The 22333-nt window shown below is 37.3% G+C and overlaps 1 protein-coding gene across 1 annotated transcript; it reads left to right on the top strand.

The window, feature by feature from the left end:
- Positions 1–12927: 12927 nt before the first annotated feature.
- On the top strand, positions 12928–17374 carry LOC126753339 (uncharacterized). Its single transcript, XM_050464704.1, has 4 exons — positions 12928–13033; positions 13245–13397; positions 14314–14436; positions 16966–17374. Exons 2-4 carry the CDS (start codon positions 13258–13260, stop codon positions 17108–17110), a joined length of 408 nt encoding a protein of 135 aa, XP_050320661.1. The 5' UTR covers positions 12928–13033; positions 13245–13257; the 3' UTR covers positions 17111–17374.
- Positions 17375–22333: the final 4959 nt, after the last annotated feature.

Here is a 22333-nt window from a genome sequence, read left to right as displayed (position 1 = left end):
CGCCTGGCAGTAGTGCAATGTGGTGCGCCAGGGCGTATGAGCAACACCGAACTAAGCACTTGATACTTTGTGAGGTGCTTTCATAATACTACACACAAACACAAACGCACATACATACATACAAGACGTTTACCTTAAGTTAAATAGAGAAGCTCAGAGCATTCGTTTATTTTAATACTCCGACTGGTAATTACAATTATTTGCTTGTACTTGCAAGCTGTGGTGTCACCGCACTCAATTGCTTTATTTGTATGTTGTTTTTGTGTGAACTTTAATTTTGGGTATTTAATTACGCCTGACTTGAACTGGAATTAGTTTCAGTAAAGCATTGAGCGCACGCTGTGCCTTTCTGAATGCGAATTGTCCTTTCTCTATAAGTAAAAAATACACACACAAATGCAAAAGTTGCACAGATAGTTTCGGGCATTTTGCGTCTAGCCATTGTCAAAGTGCATATTGTCAGAGTTGCCATTGTAATTTATATTGTAGACATTATAACGAACATTGTTATTGGGTGCATTGGTCTTAGCACAGTTATGCCTTTCGCCAGTGAAGTAGTGTTGCCGTTGGTCTCAGCGCTGTTGCGCCTCCAATTTCGTACCACCTTGTGCAAATATATGTGTGTAGGCGTTCTTCTAAGTGTGCACTTAAAATTGCTTTCTCTTGGCGCAGCAGCATATCTGCTGTAGCTGTGGCTGTAGCGTAGGCGTCCCGCGTGGTCTATGTTCTAAGATGTTTTACTTATGTTCTGAGAGATGATAAATGGTTGGCAATAAAATTTTTACTTGGCAAGCGAAAAGTACTGCATACCTCGTCTGAAAATAATTTTAATATATATTAAAAATAGAAATGTATTTTTTTTTTTTGTCAGTGCTGGTGAAATAGTTGCCGTCTGCGAAATTCTTCAATTTTGAAAAATTAATATTGCAAAAAAAAAATCCTTTTGTGTTTTAATGCTTTTATCTTGAAATAAAAACTAGCAAAAATGTTAATTTTGGCGCGCCGTAGCTATCATACTTCACAAATAAAAGACTCCCATACAAGAACTTGATTCTGATTGGTCAGTTTTGTACCATATTGCAACTATATGTTTTAGTGTTCTGATCTGAGAATTTTTTTAGGAGATTTTACCGTTCACTAAGATAGCAATTTCCACCAAAATTCGTGAAGATATTTTGTAAACTAAAAAGTTTTTCATGCAAGAACTTTGTTTGAACCGGTCAGCTTGTATGGCAGCTATACGCTATAATACTCCGCTCTCAAAAATTTATTTAAAGATTATATCGCTTTTTTTAGGGAGTTGCCTATACCAAATTTCTGGAAGATATCTTCAAAAATAAAATAATTTTTCATACAAGAACTGTATTTGTATCGGTCAGTTTGTATGGCAGCTATATGTTATAGTCCTCCAATCTGAATAATTTTTCCCGAGATTGCAGCGTTGGTTTAAATAATAATCTCTGCCAAGTTCCGTGTATATATCTTCCCAAATAAGAAAGTTTTCCATATAAGAATTTGTTTGGAACGCGTGGTTTGTATGACAGCTATATGCAATAGTAGTCCGATTTTAGCGGTTCCGACAAGTGAGCAACTTCTTGAGGAGAAAAGGACGTGTTCACAATTTCAAATTGACATCTCAAAAACTGAGCTGCTAGTTCACGTATATATAGCTGAGCTGATGAACTTGGCTAAATCGAATCAGCTTGTCTCGCTGTTAATTTATTTATATACTTTATAGGGTTTCCGACGTTTTGTACTTGCAAGCTTGATGCCAAACTTAATATACCCTCTTCATAGCATTATTATAATTCATATTCAATTAAATTTCATGAAATTCAAGCGCGGTTCTTTCAACCCTTCCTTTTATAATATTTCGTTGCATATTTATAGGCGACAAGCCGTTATTCTTAACTTTTTTAGGATTCCTCAAGAAATCCTCTGCAACTCTGGACTATTTTTTTGTTTTGTTTTTGGGTTTAAGCTTGATGTTCCGTTTAGCGGTTAATAAATTTTATTTGCGGTCTATCGTCTACAAGAGTGTACTATAGACCTTAAAAACTTGATATTTTCGAACCACAAAAAAATATATACCTAAAATCATCAAACAGCCTTATTAAAAACAAACTAACCACAATTCCGCTGCCATAGTGATATATGCGGCCCATTATTATACTTATTAACCCCAGCAGTTAATCACATAGGCCAGATAATAATTCAATTTGAAGCAGCACCCACACATACACCACTACTTCAACAGCACTCATGTAAAGCCACCATAAAAGCCAAGATTAAGTCTGCCTTACACATGCAATGAAAAACTGCAAAATGAAAACGAAGGTGCAAGGAAAGGTATACATAAATATACGTACATATCTCCAAAGCCAGCGTAATAGTCTTTCAGGTCAAATGTAAATGATGCACACAATAAATTCACATTTTCACATTTTTCAAAATCCACTTAAAACCCGACAAATGCTGTGCGTTGTAAATTTATTTTACACCAATACCGATATACATACATCAATACATATATACTTTAGTATATGTATGTATACAAGCAAGTCACATGAGTGCGGTTGCTTCAAGCTCTATCTGAATTCATTCGCATCTGAACAACTGATACGAGTATCATACTATATAATGCCGATAACACATATACATGCACACTCATTTTATTTCATTATTTCTTTGCTTGTGTGCGATTTTTTTCTTTTCTTTTGTTGCTTTTTTAGTAACTTTACGGTCGGATATTAAAAGTGTACAAAAGATTTTAATCAGGCTTAAATGGGCTTAAGAATTTAAACAACGTCAAATGAACCTTAAAAAGGTTTATTGGCGAACGAGCCGCTCCATGCGTGCGTTATGCCGCATGTGTGTATGGAAAGTCCCATATGAAGAAACTTATATGCATACTTACATATACTGACTTACATAATGTATAATAACTATAAATTATTCCGTATTTTGCCTTAAAATTCTTATAAGTAAAAATGTTCTGAGTAAAGCTGTAGCATCTGAACTCGGCTCAAGAACAATAACTTGTTACCTCACCAGTTTGTCATAAAAGGATATTTACAAGTGAAGGGTATAATATGAATCACAAGTAGTATGATTCGAATCCTTTTTAGCTGGTATACATTTTTTTAAGAAAAACTATCAAATTCATATGTTAAAGTCGCTCATGTTCTTATAACGACTTCAATTGTCATTATATTTATCAGTACAATTTACATTACTTTAGCCTTAAATTAATTAATAGTACCAATAATATTGCTATTTTAATACAATACCACCAATGCATTACCATTACAATTACTATTAAATACAGTTACTATAATCTAATTACAGTTATAATTACTTTTACCATTAATGTAGTGTAATAAAAAATTTACACAACGAAGACTTTGAATAAATTGTCGGTATTTATTTTTTCCATACTAATATTTTTGCCGATTTAATTGCCGACACCATTATCGCTTCCATTAGTATTTAATTAATCAGAGTAACCATTACATTTGCATTTTTTATTACTAATTTGCTTTGCATTAGCTCATCTATAATACTTTCATCATTACTTTACTGTTACGTAAATATAAATTAATATAAAAGCATTACAATCGTCATTATTATTCATATTCGTATGTAATTGTGGAAAGATTTCTGTGGTCAGAGAGTTTTCCCCCGAAGTTGTATGAATTAATTAAATTAAGCTATTATTATATTTAAACGAATAATCACGATTACTTCATTTATAATTCTATATTAAAAAATTTCATTACCAATACTAAGTACATTACCATTACTATGGAAGTTTTCATTGATATCAACGATACGACTAACATTACTTTTTCCATTACCATTACAATTGCCATTACAATTACAATTACCATTGCCTTTGACGTTTCTATTAATATATATGATAGTAATTGCTTTACTTTTTCATTACCAATACCTTTATAACAGTAATTACATTAACATTACTATTATATTTTCCATTTAATTTATGATAGTAATCGAATTACTTTTTTCATTAGCAATACCATTACCAATAGGGATTACATTACCATTACTATTATATTTTCTATTAATATTTATGATAGTAATCGTATTACTTTTTCCATTACCATTTACTTTGTGTTCCTAATTGCTTAGGAAAGCCGTTTCACGACTGAGTATGAAACTCTGACCTATATGAATTTATTTATGCTATAAATACCCAACTTTATGTCATAAGTGTGGCCAACACATTAATTAAAATATCTCACTTACTTCCATACTTAAAAATGTTTTAAATATATAGTCTTGCCCCCAATCCACTTCCACATGTGGCCACTTGAAGAATTATTGCCGCACTGAAAGTGCTCATTACAAAAGGGTTTTATAGAAATAAATTTACACCTTAACGCCTTGAAGGGGCGAACCCCAGTCTGCAACTAAAGTAAAATAAAATATATTGCCACACATATTTAGTGCGAGCACCTGAAATACAATGGCGACTATACTTCATTTATATTACACACACATTTCATTACGTACAGCACTCACACACACGCATGAGTCACATATATCCGGCATTGTTGCCAATTACACACACGCACCCACACACACATGTGCGTTGCACATAAATTTGCAAAAGAAACGGCAGCTGCTGACATTAGCGTTAAAAATAATGCTTGCGAAAGCACCGAACACCTTTGGCAAAAGGTAAGAAAGTTGAAAAATTGCGAATATACATAAAACACACCCATCTAACGGTTACTTTTATGTACTTAACTGCCTCACTAAATGGCGTTTTAGTGCCTTAGTTGTGTGCGTGTGTGTGATTTTAAATCAAGTACATACGCCCTCTCTTGTCTCAACGCTCCACAAGAGCACGCCCGTTATCCCTCGCTCTGCCTGGAGGTGTGTGTGTGTGCGCACGCTCGTTGGCCTCTGCGTGCCGGGTGAACGCAAGTACAGTATCCGCCCCGCAATTACTCGCAAATATGCATAATTCCTCCGAAGAAAGATGCTTACACTGTGACTTTAGTATCAACTTTCGGCGTTGCCTGCTTTCCATATTCGCACGCTCGCTTTGTTTGTCAGAATATTAATTTAATATGGCAATCATGTTAGTCATGCCACGTAGAATGCACCTGTGTCGAAATTACTGGTCGACTTTGCTGGCGCCGAGGCACAGCGCTCCGAGTGGTTGAGATAATGTGGTGAGCCATGTGATTTTTATGTATTGAAGTTTAAAAAATTGGCGTAATTTGAAATTTTGCCACAACGAGGTTATGCTAAGATAACCTTTAACAAAATTCAGAAATTTTGGACTCTTAGTTTAAGCAACCACCGTGAATATTAATTATCACAAAACACTTTGCAAGAAATAATTAAAATCTGAACAGAACAATTCTTTATGGTTTTTAAAAGCTGTCGAACCAGCTGTCAAAACGAACACTTGAGTTTGACATTTATGCTCGAACAAATCAGCGTACAAAGGCTTGACTCGGAGCAAAATTCAGAGCAACGTTTAAAATTCTTAGAAATTTATTTCCTAAACTCTCGTTCTGTATATAAAATTTTTATTTTAGTGCTTGAAGAGAAGTCTTTCCACAGCAAAAATCTTGCGATAATGCTTCCTATACATAACAGGTTAGTTGAAAAGTTCCCGGCCTAGCATAGTAAAACTAATGTTTCGAGAATTGCCTCTTCAGTTCGATGAAAATGTCTTTCCAGCTAGCATTCCTTTGAGATCTGAGAACAGAAAATAGTCCCTAAAAGTCCAGATCAGGAAAATTCGGTGAATGCAATTCGAAGTCTATTTCATGGAATTTTCCATCGTTTTCACTGACTTGTGACATGGTGCTTTGAGAAACAGCCCTTTCTTGTGCTTCTAATGCGACCGTTTTTCGGCGATTTTTCCTTCTAAAGGTCCAATAACGAAGAGTAATGGTCGCTGTTGATAGTCCTTCCTTTTTCCAGATAGTCATTAAAAACTGTTCCATGTGCATCCCAAAATTCAGACGCCATAACGTTGCCAGCCGACTGTTGCGCTTTTCCAAGCTCTGGAGCGGGTTCATCGTGTGCAGTCCACTCCTATAACTGTCGATTGAACTTCGCAATGAAATGATTAAGCTATACTTCATCCATTGTTATATATCGGGCCTAAAACTCGGGTTTATTACGCTTGAACATCTTCAAATACTACTCCGAATCATAAACTCATCGCTGGTTTTGGTCAAAAGATTTTCTGGGATAATGTCCGGAAACTCGTTATTAAAACAAGTTTTTGTTTCAACTGTATTTTTTCCCTTTGGAAATCAATCATTTATGATCTCGAAAAAATCCTGTTTATCCTTTTTTTCACAATAACAAAAGTTGCTTTACTCAAAGTGATATAATTCACAAAGTAATGATCCGACAGCTATCAAATTTACACCCGCGTCTTTTGAAAGTTATGACTAACTAAAAATCATATTTATGTTCTAGTAGCTCCATCTATATGTCAGACCGCGGACTTTTCACCTGACCTGTAGTACATAACCCTACTCGTACATCATGAGGTTTTCAAACTGGTTAGGAGCTCGTTAAGAATCTGTTATGTGTGCTCCTAAGTACAAAGTACTTGAACACCAGACTTCATAGATCTAATTTTTTAGTGGTCATTTTGCAATAAAATTGTTTAAAAGTACTTGAACATCACATTCCCCAGACCTATTTGATTAGTGGTCACTTTGCTATTAAATTATATAATTTACATAAAATTTGAAGCAACTTATCGGTTAAACCTGAAATTGATAAACTGAAAAAAATGTTTACCGTAACTTCAGAAGTTTGAAAATGGTGTACCATAACTATGCTAACAAGTTCCAAAAACACCAAAAAAACAAATTGAAGCAAAAAAGCTTGAAAAAGGAGGGTGCTCATGATAGGGTAGAAAAGAATAAGCCGAAGTTATAAACTCAATTAAAGCGGCACAGTTTTGGGAAGCAATTTACATATTTACTGGATATAGAAGTTAGCACAAAAATGCCGTTATAAGAAAGCCAAGCAAAATATGAAGGTACTTGTTGGCACAAAAGCGTCTCATAATGAAATTTGCGGCCTTTGTATTGCGCACAGCTTGTTGTCTTTACGTTTAAACTTCATTGAAGTGGAAGAATTTAATCATAACAAGCAGCAAGCGGCAAGCGCCAAGCGACAAGCCATAAAACCACCGCGCGTAACTCATTCAACGCCAGGAACATCACCTGCCGCGCGACTTGTAGACAGTGCAACATTTGGTTAAGTATGCGTGTGTTTTCGGGTAGCGGTGTGACGGTTGCGCTGATTGTTGTTCTTTTGGCAATATTTACGCATTTTGTTTGCTCGCCATTCGAGCGCCAACCATCAGTCCATACTGCGGCATACACCAAACAATATGGCGGTTAACGGTCGATCAGCCGGCGTTGGTGGTGGTGATGGTGTATAATTGGTGGATTGTTTGGTTGGTGGTTGTTTTGTTTGCCCATATTGCGGATGTTCTGTATGCGCTGAAAACCATAAAACAACAGTTAGCTTCTTTTACTTTCATAATTTCACGCTTTCCATAAAACCGCCTACACAAACAATACCAACGCTATTCGCTTATGCTCTGTTCACTTTTCTTTTTGTTATTATTGTTTTATGTTTGTTGGTATTGTGGGAATGCGCCAAGGTGATGCTTATGCAAATAAAATAACGAAAAGCGAAAATAAAGTGAAATTTTTCAATTGGGTAATCAAGTTAATATGTTGCCGCAACGGAGCTGCGATATTGTCTGCTTAAGTGGGCGGGTTTATGTTGAGGTTTTTACGGTTAAACACTCAAACGATAAGCCTCGACGTTCTGTCAGTCAGTTAAAAAACTGGCGTAAAGAGTTAAGGACTCTGTGGGATAAAACTCAGTACTTTGCGTCATTTGTGAAGCTTACATATAGGTTTTTAAGGGTCCATAGTACCAATTCGTTTACTGCGAAGGAAAACAGGTTGAAGGATAAGTGAGAAAGTTGGAAAGGAATCCTCATTGATCCACTTATTCTATAAACTACTATAGCTTTGGGAATGATAGAGCCATGTGTAGGAATTCACGCAAGTGAGGAAAGTTCTCTGAGCGCCATTCCCTTGGGAGTGGCCAAAAACGATTCTTTGACATAAAGCTCGAACAGTTCACGACCTGCGTTCTTATATTAAGTCTCTTCTGGACACCCAACAAACATCCGTTTGAAAGCTGGTTTAAGTGAGAAAGCGAAACATGCCTCCCCAGGCATGTGCGCTGGATTTGGGACCCGAGAAGTACCTGAGCTTACAAAAGAAACTGTGGCAACCAGTTCTATAGGACCTGAAACGTTTTTAGCCGCCCAAACTTTAGGAGAGGAGCTACGAAAAGAGGAAAGATCAATCAGAAACCCCCACTGGCAGTAAGTGATTGGGTGCAACGGTGCAAGGAAACGATTCGCTCTTCCCAGCAACAAATTAAGGCAGCTTGTGGGATTTCTTACTAGTCTTATCACAAGAGTACATACTCCTGGGCTAGAAGAAAAAGTAAGAGAATGGGGTAGCAAAAAACCAGTTGATAGAATACATTACCACCATTAACTTGGAAGCTTTACTAAACCTCTTTGATTTGACTGGGTTAACAAGAGAGGGCAGAATAGGCTACAGGTCGTAGAATATTCCTCAAATTTCAATCTGTCTATTTTTAAAGTTCATTTACTCTATAAAAGTGGATCCTACATATAATTGGTATATATGTATATCAGATTGTATATCCGATGTGTAGAATCATCTTCATTGTAATAACTGCCGAAGTGTCTTAAATCAACCCATTATAACTAACTACTGCCATAACCTAAAGCAAATGTTTCAACATAACCTCACTTTTGTTATAATATGTAAACAAATACACCGCGGTATCATGGTAACAGCCACCGTTATCTAAATTAATACAGTTAATTTACATATGTATGCAAGTCTTGTACTCGTAAGCATAAAAGCCGTTGCGAGCTTAATGAGCATTTGCGCCGACAATTTCAAGGAGGCATGGAAATGCATAACTTCCAACTCATGACTAACACACTTACATATTTATTATGTAAACAGGTGTAGGCGGAAGTCAACAACCACCCACTGAAGAGCCCACACACACATAAACTAAAACGCTCGTAACTAAACGAGCAAAGAACTTAAGCAGCTAGTAGCCATGGCAGCTACACTCTATAGTCCTTAACAACATGTTACCATTCATGAAGATTATGATAAATTTATACGATAAATGCAACAACAAAGCATACATAACAGCACTTTTAAGTGAATATGGGTTTATGGGACAAAACGGGTTTCCTTAATAATAATATTTTTGGTAGGCAACGCCATAAAAAGCTAAACAATTTAGTGTATTTGTTCACTCATAAAACAGAAAGGGTGCATAAATACTGCTGTCTTGTAAACCTGTAAGCATATGTATAGTTTTAGGCGCACTAAAATGTACGAGCACCCCCCACTTAAGCAACTGACAATAATATGTTTGCGCGCATAAATTGTTTTAAAGCGCCAATGGCAGCGTGTCAGTATGTGCTTGGCAAAGTAAATTGCCGGCAAATATGTGCCAGCCAAGTCGACAAGTAAAAACTCACGCCAAAAAGTATGCTTCCAGCACATATTTGTTACCCACACTACTACCACAATGATACAAGTGTATACACTTATAAAGTGTATGTGAGCGCAAAATAACGGCAATCATCAATAATCTTAAAGACAACACGCCAGCTGATGCCAGTTGCCTGGTCGACAACCCATGTAGGCCTCAACTTCGCTACGCTGGCAAAGTTCAAGATACTCTGTCGACACAGTGTGGCATTGATAGGCTGCCTGGTTGGCTGGCTGGCTGCCGCTGAGCGCTGATTGCTTTGAACGTTTAGCCCATGCACATGGGGGCAGTATGTCAACTTGGCTGGACGACATAAATGATAGCATGCCAGCTTGTACTGTCAGTGCGCTTGTTAGTCCGCTTGCTGGCTTTCCTGTATTCTCCTTCCATTTCCACCGCTTCGCATGCACACTTCCGTTGTCGATTTTACATTTTTATCACTTGCAATAAGTTTTGGCAGCTGTTGGCACTTGTCCGTCCCGCTTTACTCATTCACCAGGCCAGTCGTCGATAAGCATTGTTGGAGCTGGGGCCTCGTTCCGCCTTGCATGTTTTGCTCGAAAAGTTTTCATTTGCAATTTATGTTTTAAATTGGCGCGCATTTATATTAGAAAAGCATTTATGCTTCGATGTTCTTATTCTTTCTTACTTTTTTTATATAAAACTATTTTTGGAGCAACGCCAGCTGTGTACCAATGGCCATTAGATGCGCGTCATTGACCCGTACACCCTTCGCCCCATGCAACTTCCTGCTACACTTTAGACAACTCCTTTCAACTACTCCTGCTCGCTTATCAGCATATTTGACCTTTTCTAGCCCTCACTCACGCCACTTTTTGCTTTCCTCTTCGCTTCGTTCGGGTTGAAATGGCATCATTACACCATAATGACATATCGATTCGTTCACTGAACGCTCGCCATAAATTATTGGCCAAACATACTGCTCTGTAACAGTTTAACAATGCCGAAATCCCAGTTGTGCCGCAACTGCGCTGCACAAAAATTAAACTTCATTTTTTTTCCTTTACAGTTTGACCCTTTTTCATTTGCGCGTCGAAATTTCATTTTTTGTTCTGTGCGTTTATTTCGACCCTTAATGTTAAACAAATGCGCTAAAATAAATCGAAACAAAATTGGCTGCCTTGGTGATGTACAATGAGGAATCGCACGTAATATATAGCGGTGCTGTTTAGGGTTGCCAAATAGCGGGGTTTCATGAATGAATTCGAATATATTTTCAAAAATTTTTAGTAAGTGAATTACCTAACCTCAAAGGACCTCATAATTAAGGTGGTGAAGGTAATGTACTCCTCTTAGAAGATTCCAGACGATTCGAAGAAGAAACAAACTTTTATATTTAATTTGAAAAACCAACGAACTTCATTGATTGGAACCCAGTGTTAAAAACCAATTTTTTTGGAATATCTTATTTCGATATAACAGAACCTCAAGTAGTCATGCTTATGAAGAAATGAGCTTAACTCAAATTGTTCCGATCAAAACAAATATCAAAGTATATGAATACTGAAGAGACAGCCCAACCAGAAACCAAAATTTTAGAAATAAAACATCAAAACAAAGCTTTTCATAAGCTTTCGTGGAGATTTTTGTCCAGTTATTTTAAGTGCTGGTCACCCAACTCTATACTCAATATAATATCTCAATACTTTCGCCTAACTTCAAATTTTACATATAATCCTCCTATAATCTCTCAAGTTAGTTTCAAAACAAGGATTGTGGAATATTTTTTTGATGTACTGTGAATTCATAATGAAACCTATATCAAAACTTGTATTAATATTAAGTATTAATGAATCGAATATAATATTATTTACTTGACTTCTGGAGTTTCATCTAAAACGAGCTTAGTTCTATAGTACTTTATGGTAAACGGATATATGCTGTCCACTGGAGCACCTTCTTCTTTCTTTACTGGCGTTGACACCGCTTATGTGGTTTACAACAGCGAAGACGTTTTTTACGCGGCGGGTCCCAAGCCCAGTTCGCTTTTTCATTTTAGCTCGCCTTCAAACGGATTTTCTTTGGCTACCCAGTAGATACTTGGTATACCGGAAGTCGTGAGCTGCTTGAGCCATATGTAAAGGAATGGTGTCAGGCCACTCCCAAGTGAATGGCAATCAGAGAACTTTTCTTACTTGCGTGAACTTCTACACATGACTCCATCCTCCCACCGGAGCTTAGGGCCTCAATAAAACATTTCCATTTATTCCTATTTTTGCCAGCATCTTTAGTTCGCTACACGATTTTTCAAACCCAGTGCTATAGTCAACGAAGACAAGTAAGAAAGACGATTGTCATTCGTTCATTAATTCAACAATGATATGCAGTGTGTTAATCGGGACAACGCATTAACGATTCGGTCGAAATCCGGTTGTGGATTTCTCAGAGATTAGTCCAGTTTTGCTTGACTTTGACTTCTTTGTAAGAACGACCATTACCAGAATTCCCTGAAACCAGTGCTCAGGGATCTTCTCTTGTACGCAGAAGGTTGTGAAAATTGGAAGAAGGAGTTTCACCGTGTGTTCTGGGCACACTTTTATGCTTTCAGCCTGGATTCTATCATGTCCTGTAGATTTGTTGTTAGCTAAAATAATTTTTTTGAGGAGTGATGGTTATGCAGTACTTTAATATTTTTTTATTGTGCAACTTGTTCGGCTTCCAAAGCTAGCTAGCTACCGGTACATTTGCGTTTGTCGCGACTTCACATTTCTTGGTTATAGTGATGAGCTCTAATACTACGAAGCTCAAGTGCTGTGGTTTGATCCCTAACTTGTTTTGCCTCTCGTCGTCTCTGGAATACTTTCCTAGTTTTCTCGCTGATCCAATCTTTCTTTCCTTTTGGTTGGTATCCTAGTATCTTTTCGCACGCATCATGAAGTCGCGTTTTGAAGTACTTCCGTTTTTGTTCTAAACCGAACGGAGATTCGGCTTCAGATAAGTTAATTACTTGAAGAACTGCACCAAATTTCGCACGTGTTATGAGATATGTAAATTTTATACTATTCTGACAGATCCATTTTTAAGTTTACAGTAGCCGCTCTTATATATATTTTTTAATATTCGAAAAGATATGTTTTGATTTTTCTGTATCCAAATTAAAGCAGAATTATTTGATCTTGCACTCCCGTACAATTACCGCCAATTGGCAACCCTTTTTATACCACTACTATTTGCCTTCACACACACACAAACTTGCGCACGTATGAGCGCGATACTTAGCCAATTTATTTGTTCAATACAAACAGTCGTCACCAACGAGCTGCACCATCCGATAAGGCAAATAACCAACAGGGCCGCGATATACCTTAGTGCAATCTCGAAATCAGAAAATCACAAGACAGCGCACAAACAGAACGAGCAGGTGAAAAATTGCGAAGCCGCACAAGCCAAGCAACGTGTTAGCAATCAAGTGAAATTGCAATTGCGCTTCGCATGTTGCATACATATCCGAGCAGCAGCGCGCACCGAGCAGCATGCCTTGCTCACAAAAGCAAAATACTATAGACGCTCATTATTTTTATTTGTATGGAGACTATATATTTATTTTTTGCTTTCTTTCCGTATCTTTGCAGTGCTTGAAACAATATGAAATTGGAATACGATACAAATCCGTTCAAGCGACCGATGAATGCGCTACAAAAACAATGGTACCGCGTACTTATCGCCCGGCGTGTTGGCTACGGGCCGCCGCGATCCTCGAGCAATGCCAACCAAACGCAAACCTAGTGAGTAGCAAATAGTGAATAACATACATACAAACATACTTACTTAAAAAGTAGACAAGTGCTGGCAGAGTGGCGGAGAGAGGGTGAGCGTGAAGGGTGATAGAAAAATGGCATTAAAAATAGGGAAAAATAGTAAAAAAAATAATAAAGACACATTCAGTTGGCAACGGCAGTGCATAGCTATGCACTGTGACAACAATTGCAGTCGAAGCAAAAACAACACATATCCACAATATCTATAGCTATACTCTGGAGCAGTTCTTCTGCTTTCCGTTTGTGTACTTTGTTGTTGCCCAACCAGGAAGACAACGCAAAAGCGCAACAAATCTTTTTACAATTCGTCAGGAAATTGCATTTCCTTACTGCCTCGTTTGGCTTGATTTGATTTGCTTCCTCGCAACCAGCTTTCATGCATACAACGCTCAGTGGTGCCCATTCGTAGCTGAGACCTTGTGTGCGGTTTGCTGCCGGCGCTGATCCGTGTACTCCAGTAGTTAGCGCTCTTGTACGTGCAGTGCACACATCGTGTCGTAGTTGTAAAACCCTCAAGGGCTTCGAGAATGCACTCGTGCATACGCTCATAGAATCTTACATACACCAGACACACACACACGTATATTAGTCATGTCTCAGACTGCCTTTACAGTCCTTTATGTTCATGTGGTTTTCATTTTATATACCTCTTATTTTTTTTGTGGTTTACCTTGCTTGGCTCCACGTCTTACTCGTTCGTTTGTATGCTCAGCAAATATTTTCATTTCATATTTCACATGATTGTCCTTTTATTCTCACTGCTGCACCTGTAATCCATCGATTGCATCTCAACAATTCAACTTCTTTCCGTTTGCCTTCACTACTCCGCTCTGCGCCGCCTCTCGCCACACTGTCGTTCTTGTCATATTTGCGCTGCGCGTAGTCAGCAAGTTTGCCAACGGCGCTACATGGACGCATTCCGCCGTTACAATGCACAGTTCCGCAAGGAAGTGCAACAGCACGAACTCATGCAGCCGACTGCCATCGATGCGATGCGTGTTCACAGGTATGTTCCCCAGTATATTGGATAATTTTTACAATGTAGTTTGTTGTACACGAAGTGGATAGCACAAATGCAAATATAACATTATTTTTAACATAAAAGTGTTGCACGAGCGTGCAGTGCAATAATAAGCTCAATGTAAACATATTTTTAGCCAAACTATTCTAAATTGCTGTATTGTTATTATATATTTTATTATAAATTTTTAAATTGCTTGTACAATCATCTTATTTATGCTTAGTCTGTCGATTACATCCTAAATGTAGGCAATACTTTAGTTTTAGCGCGCGCAAAACCAATAAAAAATTATTGCCTACAATTAGGCGGAAGTATATATATAGCGAAGTCACACACCTTTTGGTATTATGAAAAATTTTCCCGAGGCTTCTTTTGCAATTCTTAAAAAGTACGAACACATTAATTCCAATAAAGGGAATTTCCGCTTTTCTTTTTAGTTGCTATCCTTAATAAAAGTAGTCTTCAAAGACAGCTCTTATTAAGGATATAAATTATATTATTATAGATAATCTGAATTAAAGCTAAACGCTTTAAAACCATTTTCAAAAGCTGATTTTTATGAGTTACTCTACTAAGTGGAAAAATTATCGTCATTCTTAGTTTCATTTCGACATTTGTGGTGCATTTGGCTCCGGATTTTGATAAGTTCGACGCCAATAAGAATAAATTAGAGGAGTAAAGGCAAATATTAGATATTTTTTAGTGCCGCTAAGGTTAGGTTATTTCTCTGGTAGGCTCGTGAGCCAGGCATAGATCCGTCCTTAGTGATGCCAGTTGGAATCGCCGGTACGTAGTTCATGAGAAATAGTATGCTTCAGTATGCCAGTGTTTGACGGAAATTTCAATAGGTTCTGGGCCTCACTATCGATACTTCTTTTAGTGTCTTATTCCGTGGAGCCCCCAAATCTTTAAAACGTTGCCTTGCAAGTGTGGGAAGCTCGATATATCATTCCATCGAATTTTAATTTGTGTAAATCGTCGTAAAGACAATTCGTGCAGTTTTCCAACGTCGTTTATGTTATCGGATGACAGCCGTAAACCAATTCTAGCACTCTCATTCACTATCACATTGCCATGGATGCCTTTGTGAGCTGGCACTCAGTAGAAGTGAAGTCGCTTATTCCTGGTTAGACTCTCCTTTGCTTTCCTGTTTCACAAGACACTTCTGATCGATATGCAAACCGAGGTTACTACCTTGATTGCTGCTTAGGTGTTTACGTGAATTAAATGTAGAGTTGTCTGCCTTTGCTTGAAAAATAGTACTCCAGTAGTTCGCCAGCTTAATTGGCTGCCTTAATCCTAACACTGGGCAGTATATCACCGCACCAATTGCGTCCTCCAGTTTCGACCATCTTTTTCTACGTTTACTCTAAACCTTCTTTCCAAATTGAAAAGTGGTATCATGTAGTCGGTGTTTATCAAATCGCCATTACTCACCGAGCTATTCCCAAGAGTTCTATATATGAAGTATCCGGCTGGCCAGTAGTCGCTCTGCCGATTTTACCGCTCAGTTTTCATCGAAGAGATCTATAGGTAACGGGTTTAGCATTAGTTCAAGTTGGAGTGGTTCTTAAAGCTCCCGATATACATAGCGCAATGAACCTCTCAATCATTTTCGTTAGCTTTCAGAAGTGGTCACCAAGCTGATTCGGACTTTTGTCGAAAAATAACTTGGGTAGCTGATCCATTACGAAAATCCGACTATTTATGAATTCAAGTTGCTGGTACTGGTTTGAAACTAATATTGGTCCAAGCAGAGAGCCTATAGTTGGCCGAAATAATATCAAAATTAATATTTTATGGCTGCTTGAATCTGAAGAGTGTGAAAATCGCCCAATTGGCTGTTTGTCATGAGTAGAAAAAAGTCAATCATTTTAATTTTGAAATTTTGGAGTTGTAACGAATAATAAAAACACATAATTCAAGAAAAATTGTAATAACACACCTTTCGATTTGTCCACCCTCGTCCTACAAAAGTAAAGTATATCTAATTCCATACACACAAGCACTACTTCACGTCCAAGCAACCACTAATTCAGTAGAATATTTTAAAACGCGGAGAAAGCTAGAAAACTGAAGCGATTTTACTAAGCTCGCTGCAACTTAACACCGTTGTTGAGTATTTATTTCACCTTTCGTTGACCCACTTGGTTTAATTCGCTTTTAACACCGAAATTGCAAAGCTCACAAAAACACCGAAAAGGCTGCACGAGCCAAGAGCTAAGCACCAACAACAACAATAACAACCAACTAGAGCACAAATACTTGAACACTTGCTTTGTTTTTGTTTTTGTTGCTTTGTCAAGCAATTAACTATGTACATTTAACACTTTCGGAGCAACTGCAGTTAGAAACTTTGATTAGCACCAACACCAGCTACAACAACAATAAAAGCACATAGAACAGCGTGATAAAGAGGAAACAACTGTAGCAGCAAACATTTTTGACATATTTTAGTAGAAACGGCGGAGTAAAGTAAAACATTCTCGCATTTCGCTGCTCTCTCGCCCACAGAACCTTCGCCATTACAACACTTTGGCCGCCCTTGCACTCGAAACGTGAAATAAATCTGACACTGGAACAATTGGAGAATGTTTTGAGTGTCAAAGAAAGGTGGCGTTTGGAGGAGATACTCAAGCGTGAAACGAAGCACAGATAAAGTGGCTTCACAAGGCAACGTGATATAGGAGGCATGGATGTAGAGAAGAAGCGGAGATGGAATAAAACGGGGAGGAATAAGCTGCAAATGAGGAAGAATCGAGAAATGTACTGACTGGAGGGAGTGGATGACATATCAATGACTTGAAGAGCTGAAATGTTAAAATGAAAATTGATTTGACTTAAGGAAAAACAAATTTTTTTTTTTCGATATTTAAGTCAAAATAGTAAAATTACTTGCTTATAAAGATATTATACAACAATATTCAAGGCCGTTTTTTTCATCATTTATTCATCATCTTCATGTTAGGGACCCGAGTTGCCGAACAATTTGCACTTTTTGTGTGAGCTCAGCCTTCGTATCTTAGATTGTGTTTTCTTTGTGTAGAACTAAATTGGCTATGGAATTCCCTTTTGAAATATGGACCCTATTGCCTAATATTATTTAAAGTTAAGCGCTCCTACCGTGGAGTTAACAGTGAAGCAACCTTTACTAGATCTTAGACCGATAAATGGCAGGTATTGAAGTGATCCTTTTTAACCAATTAAGTTGGCTCTATTCTTTCTATAATTTTCATTTTTAAGTCTTGAGATTTTACCAAATTCGAGAGAAAAAGAGTGAGAATTTTTGTCCATTTAATTTCGGTTTGATAAAGGCAGTTCAAGAAAATTTCGATAAATCAGTTTTCGATTTTTCAAAGCATCATAATATCAAGTATTATTATAAAATAAACGGTTTCTAAAAAATATCAATGGAAAAAATTTAAACATAATATTTATGATAAATAACATTTATAAAATTTCTTTGTAAAATAACTGTGGTGAGTTTCTCTTTTTGCGACATTTTGGTTTGATTAATCTAATACTAGAATGTTTTTATCTATTAAAAAGATGACCAGCAGTTTTTACAATAATAATTGATAGCACATTCTTAGGTGAGTTTCCTTTTGTGACCATTTGCTTTGACTAAGCTGACGCTATTAGTTTTTTCATTAAAAAGTAATAACTGCCAGTTTTTACTTTTTATGACCCTCATAACCTACTGTGGTGAATTTCCCTTTTTAACCCACTGTTTTGACAAATCTAGTATTTTTTTTATCAATTAAAAGATGCTTTTACGATTATAATTTACACCTCCCACTGTGGTGAGTATCCTTATTTAGTCTTCTTCTGTGACTAAACTAGCGCTTTTATTGTTTATCTATTAAAAAGGAGTAGCCACCAGTTTCTATATTTTAACGTACACCACCCATAGAGTTTAATTTTTTGGCCTTCTTCTTTGACTAAACTTACGCTATTATTGTTATATCCATTAAAAAAAATAACCGCCAGTTTTTGAAACTATAATTCACACCACCCACTGTGGTGAGTTTCTCTTTTTGACCCACTATTTTGAATAACCTAAAGCTAAAATGTGTTTAGCTATTAAAAAGGAATAATTATCAATTTCTGTAATTATAATTCACACCAGGTATCGTGGTGAGTTTCCAATTTTAGCTGCGAAGTTTAAGTTCAACCGTTTAGACTAACTTTAAAGCATTTTTTATCTGTTATAAAGAAAAAGGAAGAAGATTTTGCAATCATAAATCACATCACACACTATGGTGGGTTTCTTCTTTTAAAAGTAACATTCAATTTCTTTGACCAATCGAATTCTTGAACATATTTAATCATTAAAAAATAAAGAAGAAGATTCATCAAGCAGTTGTTTTTAAACTCATAAATCTGATATCCTTTGCAACTACACTCATTAACGCTCAGATACGAAACAATCTACCATATCAAAATCTAAAGTGCAATCGATAGCACTCAAAATCTTCAGCTACTGCCATGCATTTGTATGTACATGGGGGACTTTTTCCTCTCTGCATTGAAATGTATCATATCATAGCCACAGCATGCAAGAGGGCAACAACAATGCAGTACAATTTCCCCCCACACACAAACGCTTCATTTTACGCGCAACGCAGCGCGGAACGCCGCAGCAAATTGCAATGCGTGTGATTAAGCGCAAACGGCGAGGTCTCCACTAACTAACAAAACTGATGTATATGAGTAGAATTACTTAGTGGTAGAACGGGGGAGGGCAACTCAAGTGAAGCGCCAGCGAAAACACTGTTTACTCGTAGTCAATGGGGCGGGGCTGACCGCCAGCGGCGCTTACTCGCATTGCAAATCACGGCCCAAAATATCGACAACTGACAAAATGTGTGAATTGAATTTTGAAAAAGATTTCCGTGGCACGTTTTGTAGCATATCATGAGCTGCTGGCGGTGTGGTGCGGAAATTCGAGCGGTTTGCAATGAACCACTGCGTTGCGAACGCGGCGTACAGACAATGAGGAGTTTGAGTTGAAATTGTTGAAAAGTTGATTACATCCATACACCGTTATACCCGTTATACTTACCATTACATACTGTTACATAAACAAACATACAAACAAATAAATAGGTATGAGCGAGAACGTGTTGTTTGCCGCTTGAAGTGCGGCATCGCGCTGCAACTTTGTCGGTTTGCGCGCTCATTTCTGTCTCAACCGCCGCGAGTTGGCTGCTTTTTTACGGTTAGCGCATTGCTTTCGTTCAGTCATTTTAGGTTTTTGGTTTGATGCGCCTTTGACTGGGAAGTTTTTGATTTGGTTTGGCTTGATTTGGTTTGCGCGTGTTGTTCGCTGAGCGCACACACACACCTATACATATAGCTGCACATAGCGCCAAACAAAGTCTCCTGCTTTATACGCCAAGCCACTTGCCTGGACTTGACTCTCATTGGCATTGCGCTCACGTCTCGGATGTTTATGCCATTAGAGCGATAAGCTGCTGCTGTTCGCTGTCAGACGCGCACGCCTGCATAACAATTGCCAACACTTTGCTTCGGCCACTGCCGCCGCGCACTTCTCGAGCTGCCTTTCTCATCCTTATTGCCTGGCGTCGTCACGCGCTAACGACAAACGAACGAAATTTAGTTTTCTGGGGTTAAGTGGCGCTCACTATTTCGACGTTACTTTTGTTTTTGTGTGTGCTTTTGTTTTTATTATTATCGGTTGAATTTTAGCAATGGCGATTGTTGCTCACTTTAATTTCGGGGTTGCGTGCGGTAAGAGCTTAGAAATTTTTACCGTGTTCGATTGATGGTTTGAGCAGGGAAACTCTGTATACATACATACCAATAATTCATTAGCGACAACAAGATCGATCAATTTCGTTGTTAATTTTGCTTTATTCCTCGCAACATGGTTTGCATTCAAATTAGTTTCAGTTGTATTTGGTGGGGAAAAAGCTTAATTGCTTGCTGAGGTGTATAGAATTGGGAGAACAGCATCTTTTGTTTGGAGCTATTGATAGTATGGCTGTTGTTTTAATGCCATTAGGATGTTATTAACAGATTTCCATAAATGAGTGCTTTCACAACTAAAGCTGATTTTCATACCTAAAAGCTTTCAATTTTTTCACTTCAACGAGATATGCTCCTTTGCAAGCATAAAGTCTTTTCTTTGTTCACTTTAATAACTTAAAGCTCATTCTTAAGCTTCAAAGCTTCCCATTTCTTTTCTAAATAATAACTTTCATCTCTTAAGCTCCTTCTCAAGCTTAAAAACTTTTCATTTCTGCACTTTAATAAAAGCTTTCAAGCTTCTTCTCAAGCCTAAAAGCTTTCAGTTTTTCACTTCAATGACAGCTTTCACATCTAAAGCTCTTTATCAAGCTTGAAATTTTTTAATTTTTTTACTTAAGTAAAAGCATTCACATGTAAGGCTTCTTCTCAAGCTTAAAAGCTTTCAGCTCTTTCACTTGAATGAAAACTTTCGCTAAATAGTTCCTTAATAAACTTAAAATCTTTTCATTTTTTCAAAGATTAAAAGCTTCTTCTCAAGATTAAAAGCTTTCAGTTTTTTCACTTAAATGAATGCTTTCATATCTAAAGCTCCTTATTAAGCCTAAATTTTTTTAAGTTTTCTCTTAAAGAAAATTCTTTACATACACGGCTTCTTCTCAAGTTTAAAAGCTTTCAGCTTTTTCACTTAAATGAAAAATATCGTTATAAAAGCTACTTATCAAGCTTAAGAATTTTGTATTTTTTCACTTTTACTCATAAAGCTCAAGCTAAAGTTTAAAAGCTTTTCATTTATTCAAGTAAATAAGAGCTTTCACATTCCGAAAATATTCAAAATTTACGGTTAGCGGATGCTTCGTTCCTTTAAAAAATTTGAAGTCGACTCCAATTTTATGAAAAGATTATTCTTCGTGGAGGGAACTCCTAAAAAATCAACAAATTACTTTATCGGAAAGAAAATATAATATTTACTACGAAATTCTCAAACCCTTTTTGGCATTAGAAAAATCGAAAATATAACTTTGAATTTCCTTTCAATGGAAACATAAAGAATTAAAAGTGCCCTAACGAAACAACAAATAACAACAAACGAATAAAAATGTTTTGACAAAAAAAATTTACAAAATTTTTAAACATAAAGAAAATTAAAAAAAAAATAATATTTAAAGAAGAATCAACGAGAAAAATTTATAAAAAATAGATTCACATTCTGGGATTATTTCAAGGCAGCGCGTCAATGACATCTTCGAACGCCGTTGAATACATAAAACAACAGAAACTAATACAAAAAGATAAATAAAAAACGCAAAAAAGCGTCAAAATCCAACTTCACTGCAGACACAACAAACAATTCATTGTCATTATTCACACACCCGCCAAAATATGGATGAGACGAAAGTACTTGAAGCCGCACTCCAGAATTGCCATCATCTCGAACGCTCCATCTACGAATCCATACGGCTGGTGCGACGCCTAAACATACGCTACAATTCCGATTGGCTTCTGAAGAACTATAAAAACTATATGGCAAACATTTGGTCGCAATACCAGTGCACGAGTCAAGTGCCCGAGACGGCGCGCAGTGCCACCTCGGTACGCTCGATGCCCGTGCGAACGAGCAGCGCCAAAGCCGCGCGTACGCTGCTGCCGAAGAAATCGTCGCATGTGGCGTTGAGTGCGCGCAGTTCGCACGAGTTGTGCGGCATCAGTCGACAAATCAACTACAAATTCATCAAAATCAAACGCAGCATGGAGACGCTCATCCATCAGATACAGCATGCTATCGAGATATCGAATCGCCAGCGGAACTTTGTGCATCTAAATGTGAATGCACGTGACAGTCGAACGCGTATCTGTTGCCATTGAGCGCCTAACAATGAGTCACGTGGTG

This window comes from Bactrocera neohumeralis, chromosome 3 (assembly GCF_024586455.1).
Source record: "Bactrocera neohumeralis isolate Rockhampton chromosome 3, APGP_CSIRO_Bneo_wtdbg2-racon-allhic-juicebox.fasta_v2, whole genome shotgun sequence".
Classification (NCBI taxonomy): Eukaryota; Metazoa; Arthropoda; class Insecta; order Diptera; family Tephritidae; genus Bactrocera; species Bactrocera neohumeralis.
Note: the sequence above shows the minus strand (reverse complement) of the source record. Positions and strands in the feature narration are given on the sequence as shown.